The sequence below is a fragment of the Dendropsophus ebraccatus genome, chromosome 1 (genome assembly GCF_027789765.1).
Source record: "Dendropsophus ebraccatus isolate aDenEbr1 chromosome 1, aDenEbr1.pat, whole genome shotgun sequence".
Classification (NCBI taxonomy): Eukaryota; Metazoa; Chordata; class Amphibia; order Anura; family Hylidae; genus Dendropsophus; species Dendropsophus ebraccatus.
Window position 1 is genome coordinate 120,961,186 of NC_091454.1, and position 15,813 is coordinate 120,976,998.

Below are 15,813 nucleotides of genomic sequence, written 5' to 3' on the forward strand. Positions count from 1 at the left end.
AATAGAAGTCCGGCCAAAATTTATTTTTTATATGTTATTACTGATGGAAAGTTATACAATTTTCTAATGTACATTAATTATGGGAAATGCTCATATACTGATATTTCCCTTAATTTAGTGTATCAGGAAGTGTTAGAATTCTCTCTGAAGCAGTGACGTCACGACGAAAGGTGTAATTCCTATGGAGTGTCCAGCAGGGGGCGCACTATATATAGAAGTCAATGAGTACCATTGACTTCTATATATAGTGCTCCCCTGCTGGACACTCCATTGGAATTACAATAGATGTGTATGTAAATGTAGTATACAGTGTTTTTGATTGAATACATGTATGAAATACTTTGGGGAGCAAGTGTCCTTGCTCCCCAAAGTATTCCATAAATGTAAGCAATCAGTACATAACAGTAAGCCCGCCGAACCGCCGCCACCGAACGCCCGCCGCTCTGGACTACTACTCTCCCCACCGGCTCATAGCATGCACAGGTGATGAGAGAGTAGTAGCTGGGTTAGATCTCCGAGATTGCCGCCGCCGCTGATGCCGCGCAGGGGAGCCGCTCATCACTGCAGCCATCATCCACCTCCGCCCCCCCCCCCCTCCTGCTGCTTCCTTACACTATCTGATGGCTGACTCCCCGGCCGCCGCTCTCCGATCACACGTGCCGGCGACCGGGCGGGGAATCAGCCATCAGATAGAGTAAGGAAGCAGGAGGGGGGAGCGGAGGGGGATGATGGCTGCAGTGATGTGCGGCTCCCCTGCGTGGCATCAGCGGCGGCGAACTACTCTCCCCTCTGCTCATAGCATGCGCAGGTGATGGTAGAGTAGTAGCCGGATTATATCTCTGAGAGAGTAAGGAAGCAGCAGGAGGGTGATGATGGCTGCAGTGATGAGCGGCTCCCCTGCGCGGCATCAGCGGCCGCGATCTCTGAGATATAACCCAGCTACTACTCTCCCATCACCTGCTCATGCTATGAGCAGGTGGGGAGAGTAGTAGTTCAGTAGTCCAGAGCGGCGGGCGTTTGGTGGCGGCGGTTCGGCGGGCTTACTGTTATGTACTGATTGCTTACATTTACACTTGCTCCCCAAAGTATTTCATAAATGTATTCAATCAAAAACCCTGTATACTACATTTACATAAACATCCATTGTAATTCCAATGGAGTGTCCAGCAGGGGCGCACTATATATAGAAGTCAATGAGTACCATTGACTTCTATATATAGTGCGCCCCCTGCTGGACACTCCATAGGAATTACACCTTTCGTCGTGACGTCACTGCTTCAGAGACAATTCTAACACTTCCTGATACACCAAATTAAGGGAAATGGCAGTATATGAGCATTTCCCATAATTAATGTACATTAGAAAATTTTATAACTTTCCATCACTAATAACATATAAAAAATTTATTTTGGCCGGACTTCTCCTTTAATTGAAATAACCTGTCACTACAATCTAAGAATCTGACTTGCTTTTTGTAAAGATGAAGTGTAATGAAGTTATATGGAGCATCTTCTAGTGTGCTGTCATCTTTAAATTGGTTGCTGTAGAATAGGCCATGTATTCCATGAGTGTGCCAGTGTAGTGTCACTACTGTTATGAATGCCGCAATGTTTCTCTTTTGGCTTTCTCGAAGAAAGTTAAGTGTTGTCTATTTTTGGCGTAAGTGCTGCATTCCACAGGCCTGGCACCAAAGCCATTTGATGTTTAAAACCCCACGCTCTTTAGACTTAAGGGTTTTTCTTTGGGCTGCTGCCAGGAACCTTCCAAATTCTTGTTGAATTCAGTTCTTTGTATCAAGCTACTTTTGCACTTGCAGTGCTGCTGTCATTGTTCCAAAAAGCTTTGATGATCATGTACTATTTCGGTAGATTTGAAGTGTAGCAGAGTGTGTTTGTGTGGTGTTTTGTTAGTGACATTAGGTTTGAAACAGTTACTTAATGGCAAGAGACCACAAACTGGAACAGTTTTTTAAATAAAATCATAAAATATAGATATAGATTGTTTTGCCTAATGTATTGATTTAGAGATGTTATCTCTTGGCTTTCATCACAAAAGCTGACAGGTGCTAGCTCTGCTCTCGGCTCAGAACTGGCAGGTGATTTTTGCATATACTGTACATAAAGTAAAAATTATCAAGACTGGAATACCTATTTCTAGGGTAGGTTTACATGCTGTGAATCTGCATCGTATGATCATACCCTAACTCAGTCCAGTCAGTGCTGACTGTGTAGGTATCCACCTTATTGACATTGACACAGTTGTCCATTGACTCATACATTTCCGGGAGGTTTGTTCATGTCACCCCTAAGAGCGGAGAGCTGCGGCAGCAAAGGAGCGCGCGCTCTCCCATAGACTGGCAATGACACACTGATCTGCTTAGTCTGAACATACTCTTATAGGTAAAATCATGCAATGCAGACAGTAACCCCATATAGATAACTGAAATCAACCCTTTTAAAGTATGAAGATGTTAGTACTGATTTTAATAGAGCATTAGTTGTTATAGTATGTGGCGACCTGAACTGTGTTTTTACTGCATGTCTTAATTGTAAATATCTGTAAAACACAGAATGCGGCAGTTCAAATTCCTCTTGTAGCCTAGCAAAGGCTTTGAAAGCCCCACCTTAGTTCAGTTGCGACAGCCTATCTACTCCCCTTACCTTCCTATTCACTCCTCCCCTCTAGAATCTCAAAATGATGCATGTCAGAATTGTGCCGTAATGGTTTAAGTCAGTATATTGATCACATTTCAAAAAGACATTTTATTTGCTGCCACACCTTTTTTAACATGGGAAGAAATATAGGTATGTCAGGTGGTCTGAGCTGCAATTTCCAAAATGTGTATAAGACTCATCCCAGGCACACGTTTCAGTAGCCAGCCATTCCGGTCTAGGCCGTCCGGTTCACTCCACCCCCTCATCTGCTAAAATTGTTTTGTTCAATAATAAAGAAAGGGATTCAGGACTGCCAATTCTCTATTCTCCTTCCCTCTCTGAAGAGTATCAAGTCTAATTTTATATATACAAATTGGGCGTGAGAAGTCTTTTTGTTAGGTTTGCTCTGTCAAACATCAATAAAGGAAGTTTTCTCAAGATCTTCACCTTAGCTTGGGACCTGGCCATAAAAGGAGTTGGATATAATGCAACATGTTTAAATACATTTGGAGATAAACACACAGACTTAAACTGCGTTACCACCAGAATGATGTACACTGGTAACTTGGTTTAAGAGCGTTTTAGTTTAAGAGCTCACTGTTTTTTAAAATTGTGATTTGGTTTAAGAGCATTGTTTTGGTTTAAGAGCTCCCTGTACTGGGTGGGAATGCAAGTGGACGAGGGGCATGGCCTGCACAGGGTGGTGTACAGCCCTGTACTCTGGCCCAGGAAGTCTCCCTCACCTTCCAAATCATAGCAGATCCACTTCAGGCTGGGGCTCACATCAGGGGACAGGATGGTGAGGTAATCTCTCCATAGCTGTAACCCCTCTCTCTCCCCGGACAGAGAGAGCTGCTATACTGAGCCCAGATCTGTCCTGCTCATTCCTTCATACTCCCTGCAGTCTCTAACAGCCCTTGTGTTTCCTATCCTCTCCATTACTGTACAGTAACTTATAATATCACATATTCTGCTGTTTCTGAGTGTTTCATTAGTTTTACATGTTGTTCAGAATAATAAATCATTATTTTTGGGGTGTTGAACCAATTGTCTGTATTTCTATGATTTCTTATGGGAAAATTTGCTTTGGTTTAAGAGTGGATTTGGGTTACATGCACGGTTCCAGAACGAATTATGCTTGTAAACCAAGGCAACACTGTATTTGTATTAAGGGCAAATCAAAGAAGGGGTCCAAGAGGGAGAAGTGCCAATTTGTCCTACTTAAAGGGGTTATCCAGTGCTACAAAAACATGGCCACTTTTCCCCCTACTGTTGTCTCCAGTTCAGGTGCAGTTTGCAATTAAGCTCCATTTACTTAATTGGAACTGAGTTTCAAAACCCCACCCAAACTGGAGACAACAGTAGGGGGAAAGTGGCCATGTTTTTATAGCACTGGATAACCCCTTTAATAAGGAGCCCTGAATAGTTCCCAAAAGTAGAGAGAACATTCATATTTACTTGAGAACTTTCCACATTTCCCACAAAAAGCAGCATATCTGTTCTCCATAGGGCCATGCGGAAAGCTCACTATCCCCTCAGAAGCTAATCATGTTTGCCGACGGCTCCATAGCTAACGGGGGAGAAGGCAGACCTGCCTGGTGCTCCGGGCAAGTGGAAACTATGCCATTGGCATAGTGTTTGACTTATACATATTTAGTGCTAAAACCCATGCCCGAGAGCACACACCAAAGGTGTCTCCATTAAACGCTCTTAAAAGTCTTGGCAGCATCTAATGAAAGAGCGGCTCGGGCAACCTAGGAGCCTGAAGGGTAAAAATAAAGCTGTCTGATATCAGCTGTTGATTTTCCAGGCATTAAACCCATTTGATTACCATGCACCAAATGTTGATGGTGAGTAGCCTACTGGCTCACACTCTGTCAATAATTTTATCGTCACCTCACAGCAAGGATGTTGGTCCATAGGACCCCATTTGTGTATGAACTTTATTAGGGACAATGGATAAGTACGACCACCGCTTCTGACATAGATGCTGGTAAATTGCCTTCCTCACATGAAGCATTAAAGGTTTTAAAGTAATTCTTGTAGTAAGCCATCCCCACACTGTTCAAAAAAACTTGTATGGCAGTCCATCCAGACCTGGAGATCTAGTTTGGAAAAGCTTCTAGTGCTTCTTCCAACCCCTCTACTTCTAGGGTCTGATCAGGCTCCTCTCTTTGCTCCCCTGTCAGCTTGTAAAGAGGAATGTGAGAAACCAAGTTTAACATCTCTTCCTCTCCACAATCCAACTGTGATGACTAAAGTCTCTCTATAAAATGCCACCATAGTAGATAACCTATATCCATTTGCAATAATCCTCTGGCCAGAGTCAGTCTGCAGTTGCAGTATAAAAGAGGGCTCTTTTTGAGCTGAGGCTACGCTAGTCAAGAGCCTACCTGAGAACAGCTTGCGAAAACACCACCACCCCTGGTTTTGTGTGGTATTACAGTTCTGCTTGATTTGCTTTATTGGAACTGAGCTGCAAAACCCCACCCAAGCTGAGGACAGGACAGATGAGATTTTTAAGTCTAAACCCTTTTAAGCATTATTCTGCCCTGTGAAGTTTCATGGATATTATTAAATGTGTTTTTATTTTGCAGTTGCCTTGTAGAAGGAGATGTCAAAGAAGAAATCTTGCAACCACCAGAGCCTCATCCTGTGCCACCAATTCTGACACCCTCTCCTCCTTCTGCTTACCCAACTGTGACTACAGTGTGGCAAGACAGTGACCGTTATCACCCAAAGCCTGTGTTGCATATAGTATCCTCAGAAAACACGACAGACATGAATGAGAACTATAACAAATCATGTGATGTAATGGAGAAAGGAGAGACTATTGTTGAGAAGAAGCTAGAACGTAAGCTAAGTATAGAAATAAAGAAAGTACCGCTTCAAGAATGCCCAAAAAGTTTTGAGACCGCTACAGGTCTCCAAAGGGGACTCGGCTTTAAAATCAAATCTGCTTCATCTTATGCAATTGACCAATTGCCTAAAACTCATGTGTCCAGTTCTTTGGAGTCACTGTCACTAATATCATCTACTCCTTGTGTTGACTGTAGAAGTTCAAGATCTACTGTATCTTTAGAAGATGTGCCACTGGAGAGGAGCTCTGATCCTCCTACAAGGCCAGACCATCTTCCACTAGAGCGAGGACTTGCAATTTCTACTGTTTTGGGAAATAAGCATACAGAGTGTAAAAATGAGTCTTCCTCTGCTGATAAACATTTAGATGTGTGTCATTCTGATGGCAAGACTTTAATAAACAGCAATGTTTTGGCTTCCCAGACAGGGAGTCATGCTGACCTCAACAACACTCCTGCACTTCAGGCACCCTTATCTTTCACCAATCCTCTTCACTCTGATGACTCTGACATAGAGGAGGGCAATTCATATGGGTCTGTGGAAAAAAACTTGTCCACTATATCAACCGCAAGTGCCACTGTTTCTGCAGCATCTGAAAACCTGTCAACTAGAAAAGTATTGTCCATGTCAATTGCCAGGCACGATCTTTCTGTGAAGCATCCATGTTCTGAAAAAGGTAAAAAAATTTATAGTATAAATAGTTACTGTATAAGAAACTAATACTGCATATCTCTTTAATCCCTTTCGTCTGCAGCCTATTTAGGCCTTAAGGGTCAGCTCACACATACAGAGTCGCAGCGTAAATCTTGCTGCGAGTCTGTCAAGTCCTGGCAGTTCACTGTCACTACATACACTCAGCTGTCTGAACAACCGCTTCGTGTATGTAATTCTGCCGGCCCCTTAACACCTGCTGCTGCACTGCTCCTGCTCTGTTTACATTACCTCTCCTTGCTGCACGTGGTCCCGCGTACTGCTCTCCCACCCAGCCAATCAGTGGCTGCGGCTGGGCAACACACTGATTGGCCGGGCGGGAGAGCAGTATGCCGGGACCCCGTGCAGCGAGGAGAGGTAATGTGTACAGAGCATGAGTGGGCCCGGCCGGCAGAATTACATTCACACAGCGGTTGTTCAGTATGTAGTGACAGTAAACTACCAGGACCTGACAGAATCGCAGCAAGATTTATGCTGCGAGTGAGTCTGTATGTGTGAACTGACCCTAAAGGAGAAGTCAAGCGAAAATTTTTATTTAAGTACAATATTGTATTGTTCCCCAAAAGTTATACAAATGGCAAATATACACGTATTACGGGAAATGCACATAAAGTGCTTTTTTCCCTGCACTTACTACTGCATCAAGGCTTCACTTCCTGGATAACATGGTGATGTCACAACCCGACTCCCAGAGCTGTGCGGGCTGTGGCTGCTGGAGAGGATGATGGCAGGGGGACACTGAGGGACACAGGGCACTGGGGGGGGGACACTGAGCATCCCTCTGCCATCATCCTCTCCAGCAGCCACAGCCCGCACAGCTCTGGGAGTCGGGTCGTGACATCACCATTTTATCCAATAAAAATTACCAGACTTCTCCTTTAAGGAAAAGCCTAACTTTCGTTTTTTCCTTCTTGATTCTAAGAGCCATAGCACTTTTATTTTTTCACATACAGGGCTGGTTTGGGGTGTCATTTTGTACCACAATCTCTCTTGTTTTTATTAGTATCATATTTGTTTAGATGGGAATTTTTGACTGCTTTTTTTCTGATAATGTGACAAATTGTAATCCTTGCATTTTTTTCCTTAAATTTTATCAGATCAGACAGTTCAGTCAATTATGCATGCTGTGATTTTATAAAGTTTATTTTTGTGTTTTATATTTTAATTGGGAAACAGTGATTTAGGAGAGGGCCCATGAGATAGAGAATTTTTAATTTTATTTTTATACTTAATTTCCCCTAGGGGACTATTACATGCCATTATTAGATTGCATATACAGGTCAACGCTATGCCATTGCAAAGCATTGACTATTATTACCGTGATCTTCCCATAGTCTGCCTGAGGCAGACTCTACTATAAGATTGCTGAACGGCCCCTACGAAGGTAAGTAATTTTCCTCCAGCAGTAAGGAAAAATGATTGGGAATTTGGAGGTCCCATTCGGACAGTAACAGGAGCACAGTTCCTGTCACTAATGCTTGTAGGCTGTTAAAGTGAACCTAGTAACATAGAAAAATATAGAAAGAGAGGCAGAGCGCCTCATAGGATGACATAGTACCAATAAACAATAGGTTCAGGTGAAGTATGTTACCGCTCACCTGGTCAGGTTGTGCCAAGTCACAACCAACTGAAAAGGCAGTCAAAGTATATCCCAGAGAAAGGTGGCATCTGGAGATCAACCACTGTAACACCCACAGGTATGGATGAACACCACAGAATGCAGAGAAAAAAGAAGCAACGGTCCTCCACAGACACAGTGTGTGTGTATGTGTATGTATATATATAATTTTTTTTTTTTTTTTATAATATAGAATTTATTAACAAGTTCAGAAAGTAAAGCATTTTGGGACTTCTGTTGTCCCTTCCTCAGACCTCAAGAATGACACATACATACATAGCCAGAGTCTCAATACATTATATATACCTTACATAGACTGGAAGTAATAAATGTACCAGTACCATGATCATAATCGGTCCCAAATTGCACATCCAGAAGACAGTCATACTTAAATTGTAAACCTATGAACGAACATATATACTTCACCTCATATCAAATTACTTCCATATCAGCGTCTGGAAGCTCCATCCTTCGGCAAGGACCTTGGCATATGCGCACTTTGATCTCAGCTCTGGCAAATAGTGTACGCCACAGGTCCTGCCATCTGAGGCAGAACAATGGAGGGGAATTTAACCCTTAATATGTGAATGAGACAGTTTGGTGCACTGGGAGTGTTCCCTGGCCGCTCAGTGCACCATTCCACCTAGGGCTGGGCAATATTGGCCTAAATCATTATCCCGGGTAATCGTACATGTAGCCTCTGTAACTATAACTGAGCGATAATTATGACACGTCCCTTTTACAAACCACACCCACTTGACCGTGCAAATCTGGTGATACTTTTTATATATATATATATATATATATATATATATATATATATATATATACATATACACATACTTTTTTTCAAACAAAATAACTCACTGAGCAGCAACACAAGGCTGGGCCATATAGGCTATTGTCCTTTATTATTATTTGTCATTATTAGGGGTCTCAGCAGGTATACAACCACTACAGGATATGTATACACGGATATACAGCTATGTAGACACTACAGGACGTGTATATACAGGTATACAGCTACATAGCTGTATACATGTCCTGTACTGTGTACATAGCTGTATACCAGTATATACACATCCTGTAGTGTGTAGCTGTACACTCAAATATAAAAGTCCTGTAGTGGCAGTATTTATGTATTTATGCACACACACACTACAAGATATGTATATACAGGTATACAGCTATGCAGATTTTCCATTAATAACACATGCACTCTCAGCTAAGCTGAGCATTCATGTGTATTATAGGACTACAAGAGACAGTTGGAGGTATCTGGGCAGAAGGGGGGGGGAGCGGGGGCAGCAGCTGGGGGGATCTGGGCAGAAGGGGGGGCAGCAGCTGGAGGAAATCTTGGCAGAAGGGGGGGATCTGGGCAGAAGATAGGGGGGGGGGGGGGCAGCAGCTGGGGGGGGGGGGGGGTTTGGACAGAAGAGGGGGTGGGGGGCATAAACTGTATCTTCCTCCTCGCCGGACAGCCGCTGACCCGCTCCACATACTCGGGAGTGAGCGGCCGGGGGTACATAATCTGTATCTCCTTCTCCCCCTGCCACCCCGCTCAGTATTGGTACGCTTGTGGCCCTGTCTGATGTTTGCACAGGCAGATCCTGGTCTCTGGAGGTGGAGACCGCAGGATTGTGTGATGGTGTCCCTGCTGGTGCTGGAGCTGAATAGCGGGATCGGGGTTCTGCACTGCGCCCCTAGATCCTGCTATACAGCTCCAGCACACGCAGGGACGCCATCACACGATCCTGCTGTCTCCACCTCCAGAGACCGGGATCTGCCTGTGCAAATGTCCGACGGGGCCACAAGCGTACCAATGCTGAGCGGGGTGGAAGGTGAGGAGGAGATACAGCTTATGTACCCCCGGCCGCTCACTCCTAGGTATGTGGAGCGGGTCAGCGGCTGTCCAGCGGGGAGGGTGGGGGAGTGATACTCTGGTGCAAGGTTAAAGGGCGCACTGAGGGACGGGTGGGCAGGGGCCATTGGGGGGCGCTCTGTCAGGCATGACGGGGAGTCCTATGACACATACAGCACACTGTGCAGCACTGAAATACCGCAAATACCGTCCTGGCGTAGTAAAGGTCGGTTTACCGACGCCAGAGACGGTATCTGTATTTTCACGGTATACCGTCCAGCCCTAATTCCACCCCTTATCTAATACTTTTAGATTTTGATACAGCTTTTACATGCAGGATTTCTTTTTAATAGCCCTGATCTTAGAAGACTTGTAGAGGCAGTGAGACCTCACTGACAACACAAAAGAATGTGCTTCACACTCCCACATAGGCCACTTAGTGAAAGGAACTGTAGAACAGACTCTATACCAGTGAAGATTTTGGTGGCTCCCAGCTCCATAAATATATATTTTCTTTATTGAACGTGCATCTTAAAAATAACAAAATAAACTGATAAAAACATCAGCGCCGATACGTTACGCGGTTCGCCCTCCTAATCATGGCAATTAATTCTCCATAATGATACAATTTTATATAGTTAAGATGCATGTCTCCACACCACGGACCGCCTCTCAGGCGTCACCTGTCCGAGGTGGAGACCACATGACTGACTTCCAGAGGTATATAGAAAACATGAGATGGATATTACTCAAACGATACATTTAATAAATATAGTATAAATCAGTTTTCAAATTCTGACATTTTGGATAGCGAGTATCTCAATATAATATCCAGTAAGCTTCCCTTTTTCTCAAAATCTTCACCCAATCTCCTCCTCGTTGAGGTTTATTATTATTATTATTAAGGCACAGATAGAAAGGCTCCCTAGCCTTTCTATCTGTGCCTTAATAATAATAATAAACCTCAACGAGGAGGAGATTGGGTGAAGATTTTGAGAAAAAGGGAAGCTTACTGTATCTCCCCCGTGACACTCAATAAAATGTCTTTACAGTACCTGTAATCCATACAGAGTATTTATTCTCTGGTACGGCAGGTATATAGATGACTTCCTCCTAGTGTGGCTTGGAGGCGAGAAACATGCAGAGGAATTTGCCAAATAATTTAATGGAAATACCCTAAACTTGAAATTTACACACCAGTATGAGCCAGAATCCATTGCGTTTTTAGATCTTAAATTGTGTTTAAACCATGGCCAGATAACTACTTGCCTATATCGAAAACCTACCTCAGGTAATGGGGTACTACAGGCAAGCAGTAGCCACTCAAATCATGTAACCAGAAACCTGCCATTGAGGGGAGTTTATCAGAACTCGCAGAAATTGTTCTTTAGATACCAAGTATGAAGAAGCTGCCAAAGAACTCAAAGCGCACACAGATTCCGCAGCGCTTCACCTATCTGTATGTTTTTGGGTGTGGGAGGAGACCCACGCAAACACTGAGAACATGCAAACTCTTTGCAGATGTTGCCCTTGCTGGGATCCCCTTGAAGACCGTAGTTAATAATGTGTATAGACATGGGGACAACCAACTTACATTTTCCACAGTCTATAGCCCCCAATTTTGTGAAATCAGTAATATCATAACTAAATATGTCCCTATGTTTTTCCAGGATCAAAAATGTGAGGAAATATTTGCGTCGGGTGTAAGATCTGTAGCAAGGAGGGGAAAAACCCTAGGCAATATGTTATCACCTAGTAACCTTAACATCACTAGTAGTCCAAATAATAGAAATAATTGGCTTACAACAACTGGATTTTATAAGTGTGGTGGACAGAGATGCCCCTTGTGTAAATTTGTAAAAAAAAAACAATTTTCAGTGACATCATGCAGTACATTTAACATTAAATCATTTATAAACTGTACAAGTACATATACTATTTGTGGCGTAATGCACACTATGCAAACTCTAATATGTTGGTTCAACAAAATTGTTAAAAACCTGCATTAGCAAACATCTGACTGACACCCGTGCACACAGTGCGTTTAACATCAGGAAACCAGTCTCTGGACTTTTAAGACATTTTATTGAGTGTCATGGGGGAGATACAGGGAGCCTTTCTATCTGTGCCTTAGAGTGCAGATTTTGAGAAAGGGAAGCTTACTGGATATTATATTTAGATACAGTGGTGCCTTGGATTACAAGCATAATTTGTTCAGAGTCCATGCTTGTAATCCAAATCTAGTCTTAAACCAAAGCAAATTTTCCCGTAAGAAATCATAGAAATGCAGACTATTGGTTCCACACCCCAAAAATGACTTATTATTCTGAATACCATGTAGAACAGATGAAACAAACATTCAAAAACAGCTGAATATGTTATATTATAAGTTACTGTACAGTAATGGAGAGGATGGGAAACACCAGGGCTGACAGAGACTGCAGGGAGTATGAAGGCATGAGCAGGGTATATGTGGGCACATACATGCAGCACTCTCTGTCCAGGGAGAGAAGGGTTACAGATATGGAGAGATTACCTCCACAGTCCTGTCCCCTGATTTGAGCCCCAGCCTGAAGTGGATCTGCTATGATTTGGAAGGTGAGGGAGACTTCCTGGGTCAGAGTACAGGGCTGTTGACCCCGCTATGCAGACCATGCCCCTCCTCCACTCGCGCTCCCACCCAACAAAGGGAGCTCTTAAACCAAAGCAATGCTCTTAAACCAAGTCACAATTTTGAAAAAAATGTGAGCTCTTAAACCAAATTACTCTTAAACCAAGGTACTGTACACGCTATCCAAAAGGTCTGAATTTGCTATTCATCTTCCACTTGAAATGCTAGCAGCGATCCCCCCAACCACCCCCCCCCCCCACTCCCACCCTCTTGTTGATGTCTATATGTGTCTACCGTCTCTCCCTGTTTTCCAGTTACATCGTTCTTCCCCTAAAAGGCCTTACCCATGCTTCTGACATCACTAAAAGGGACAGGATAACCCACTCCCATACATTGCCTACTATGCTGCTCCCCTCCCTAGGTGGGACTTACACCCCGAATCTTGGATGGAGGACCTCCCCTGATGCTCCCCCACCTTGGGTCCCTCCTTGTTTTATGTACTTGTTTCGTTAGGAGGAAAATATTACCGGTTTATGATCGAAGTCAGTCTGTTTCTATGTATTTATGAAATGAGAAAATATCTTAAATAAAGAATGTTTAAAAAAAAAAAAAAAAAAAAAAAGGTCTGAATTTGAAAACTGACTTATACTATGTTAAATGTATTGTTTGTGTAATATCCATCTCATGTTTTCTATATACCTCTGGAAGTAACTCATGTGGTCTCCACCTCGGACAGGTGATGCCTGAGAGGCGGTCCGTGGTGTGGAGACATGCATTTTACCTATATAAAGTGTATCATTATGGAGAATCAATTGTCATGATTAAGAGGTTGAACCTTGCAAGGCGTCAGCGCTGTTTTTATCAGTTTTTTGTCCAAATCTGGGGAAATAAAGCAACACACATACAGTTGGTGAGCTGATTTTCTTTGCTCAGTTGTCTCTATACCAGTACTGATCTAGAGACTTTTTTCTGTTTTATCGTTGATGGGAATTCCCCTTTTGTAGACAGGTGCCTTTTTCATAATCTAGTCCTATATAATTAGAGTTAGTTTGCACAGAAGGAATCTTTTCTATCCATGAAGGATCAATACAAAAGTATAAGCTTTACGTGCCTCATTCTTACATTGCAGGTCTTCTGTCTGATACTACTCCAGAGACTGTGCAGGGAAAGCGCATGGGTGTAAAAGAACCGATGATGCCTCCACAGAACAGTGCAGCTGATGGTAGGTCCCCATTATTCTATGTCATATAGGTATAGAGGCACACAGATGTTTACTCTTATGACATCTTTGTAGACCACACTGTTGTGAAGTAATGCACAGTGCAAGAGAATATTGTTATAGACAAGGCTGTGGATTCAGTTTGGTGATAAAACTCTATGAATGTTAGGACGTGCTGTGCACTCTTACTCTGTTTTACACTTTTTTTTTTTTTTTTTTTTTTTTTTTTTTTTTTTTATAAACCAAAATCAGGAGTGGGTGGAAAACAGAAATGTGCACATCTTTTCATTATTCTTCCGTGTTGGCTCAACTCTTTGACCTGTAAAATGTGGTGTTTTTTTTTTTTAAATATAGCTAAAACAGAGTCAAGCAGCACCAAGGAACTGGGTCTAATGTCAACTTAATAGACTGTAGGGATGCACGATGCACCGAAATATCGATACTACTATCGATATTTCGGGCAAAAATACGGTTCGGTACCAGGATTTCCTGGTATCGATACTTTATATTAAGCTGAGTTATTAGGCAGCTTAATATAAAGTATAGAGCAGAGAACACGGCGGGCGGCTAGCTGAGCGCCGGCCGTGTTCTCTGTGTGCTGCTCCCTGCAGTCACCTTCTCTGCTCTCCCGGCGGCGGCAAATTCAAATAGTCGGCACACAGCGATCGCTAGTGCCGGCTATTTTACAGTGTACGTGCCGCTGTCACACCTGACAGCGGCATTTAACCCCTTCCCGAGCCGCTCCATAGGCAGCACGAGTCTCCTGCATATGGAGCGGCCCCGCTGAGGAGGAGGAGATGCAGCCACTATATATGTAGCTGAGCTGTGAGGTGGGGGAGGCCGGGGCTGTCAGGATCAGTGTGGACATCAGTGGAGGTGATCGGCTCTGGCTATAGGGGGATGTAACCTACAGATTACCCTGTCACACGGGGTCGGCTGTGCAGCCTTCATTTTATTTAGAACGGCATTGCAGTGCAGACAGCGTCCAGGGGAAATCACATGTCATCACACTGACCGGGATGCAGGGGGCCTGAAGAGAACGCTGCAGCCGCCCGATAGCCTGGACAGGTCGTCAGGACATCAATCACTGCTCTGTATGTAAGGCAGCTGCACAGCGGTCTCCATAGCACAGGCCTTGCTTCCCGGGCAGTGTGGTGACCTCTGCCCGGCCTGTGTGTCTACTCCCTCCTCCACAGCCTCCCCGTGCAGTGTCCAGGACCCTCTTCCTGTGCTGTAAGCCGGTGGAGGCTTATCTCCACTCTTCTTGTGTCCATCAGTCAGTGTGAGTGCCCTGTATCTCCTTCCTATCTCCTATCTATCTATCTCTCTATCTATCTCATATCAATCAATCTATCTACAGTATCTATCTATTTCCTCTTTCTCTCTGTCTCCTATCTATCTCTCTCTGTCTCTCTCTCTTTTCTCTCTCTGCCCCCTCTATCTATCTATCTATCTATCTATCTATCTATCTCATATCAATCAATCTACAGTATTTATCTATTTCCTCTTTCTCTCTGTCTCCTATCTATCTCTCTCTGTCTCTCTCTCTCTTTTCTCTCTCTGCCCCCTCTATCTATGGCATTGTAGTGTCTGAATATTCTGTGGCGGTCTCCCCCCATGTACATTGTGCCAACCCTGGTGCTGTGCATAGACCCGCTGCAGTGCCACAATATATACAGACACTTACAATATATATAACAATCCTATAAATATCCGGATCATTTGCTATAATTCTTATGACACAAGTTACTGGCCAATTGCGGCTGTGTTCACATGCTGCGGTATGGTTACTTGTTGCAGGTTTTTACATATTTAAAACCTTGTGGGCAATAACTGCATTGCAGCCTCCACAAACTCAAAGGGGTCTCCCAAAATATAGGAAACGGAATAACTAGCTGATTGGTGGGAGTTGTAGTGCACAAAGAGATATGTTGGGAGCTGCAGTTGTACAGCAGCAGCCTCCTGACACAACTCCCAGCATACCTCCTTGTACACAACAACCCCCAGCATATCTCCTTCTGCACAACAACTCCCAGCATACCTCCTTGTACACAACAACTCCCAGCATACCTCCTTGTGCACAACAACTCCCAGCATACCTCCTTGTGCACAACAACTCCCAGCATACCTCCTTGTGCACAACACCTCCCAGCATACCTCCTTGTGCACAACACCTCCCAGCATACCTCCTTGTGCACAACAACTCCCAGCATACCTCCTTGTGCACAACAACTCCCAGCATACCTCCTTGTGCACAACAACTCCCAGCATACCTCCTTG

General features: G+C 43.7%; 1 protein-coding gene and 1 long non-coding RNA gene across 2 annotated transcripts in view; one reads left to right on the forward strand and one right to left on the reverse strand.

Moving 5' to 3' along the window:
- Positions 1 to 15,813, forward strand: part of PTPN12 (protein tyrosine phosphatase non-receptor type 12) — a 55,739-nt gene that overhangs the window by 37,927 nt on the left and 1,999 nt on the right. Inside the window, exons 13-14 of the mRNA XM_069978123.1 lie at positions 5,252 to 6,189; positions 13,444 to 13,536. Coding sequence (XP_069834224.1) covers positions 5,252 to 6,189; positions 13,444 to 13,536 — 1,031 coding nt within the window. The remainder of the gene's footprint in view (positions 1 to 5,251; positions 6,190 to 13,443; positions 13,537 to 15,813) is intronic.
- Positions 5,886 to 15,813, reverse strand: part of LOC138797673 (uncharacterized) — a 31,769-nt gene continuing 21,841 nt past the window's right edge. The window contains exon 2 of the long non-coding RNA XR_011363975.1: positions 5,886 to 6,180. This is a non-coding gene — a long non-coding RNA (uncharacterized lncRNA). The remainder of the gene's footprint in view (positions 6,181 to 15,813) is intronic.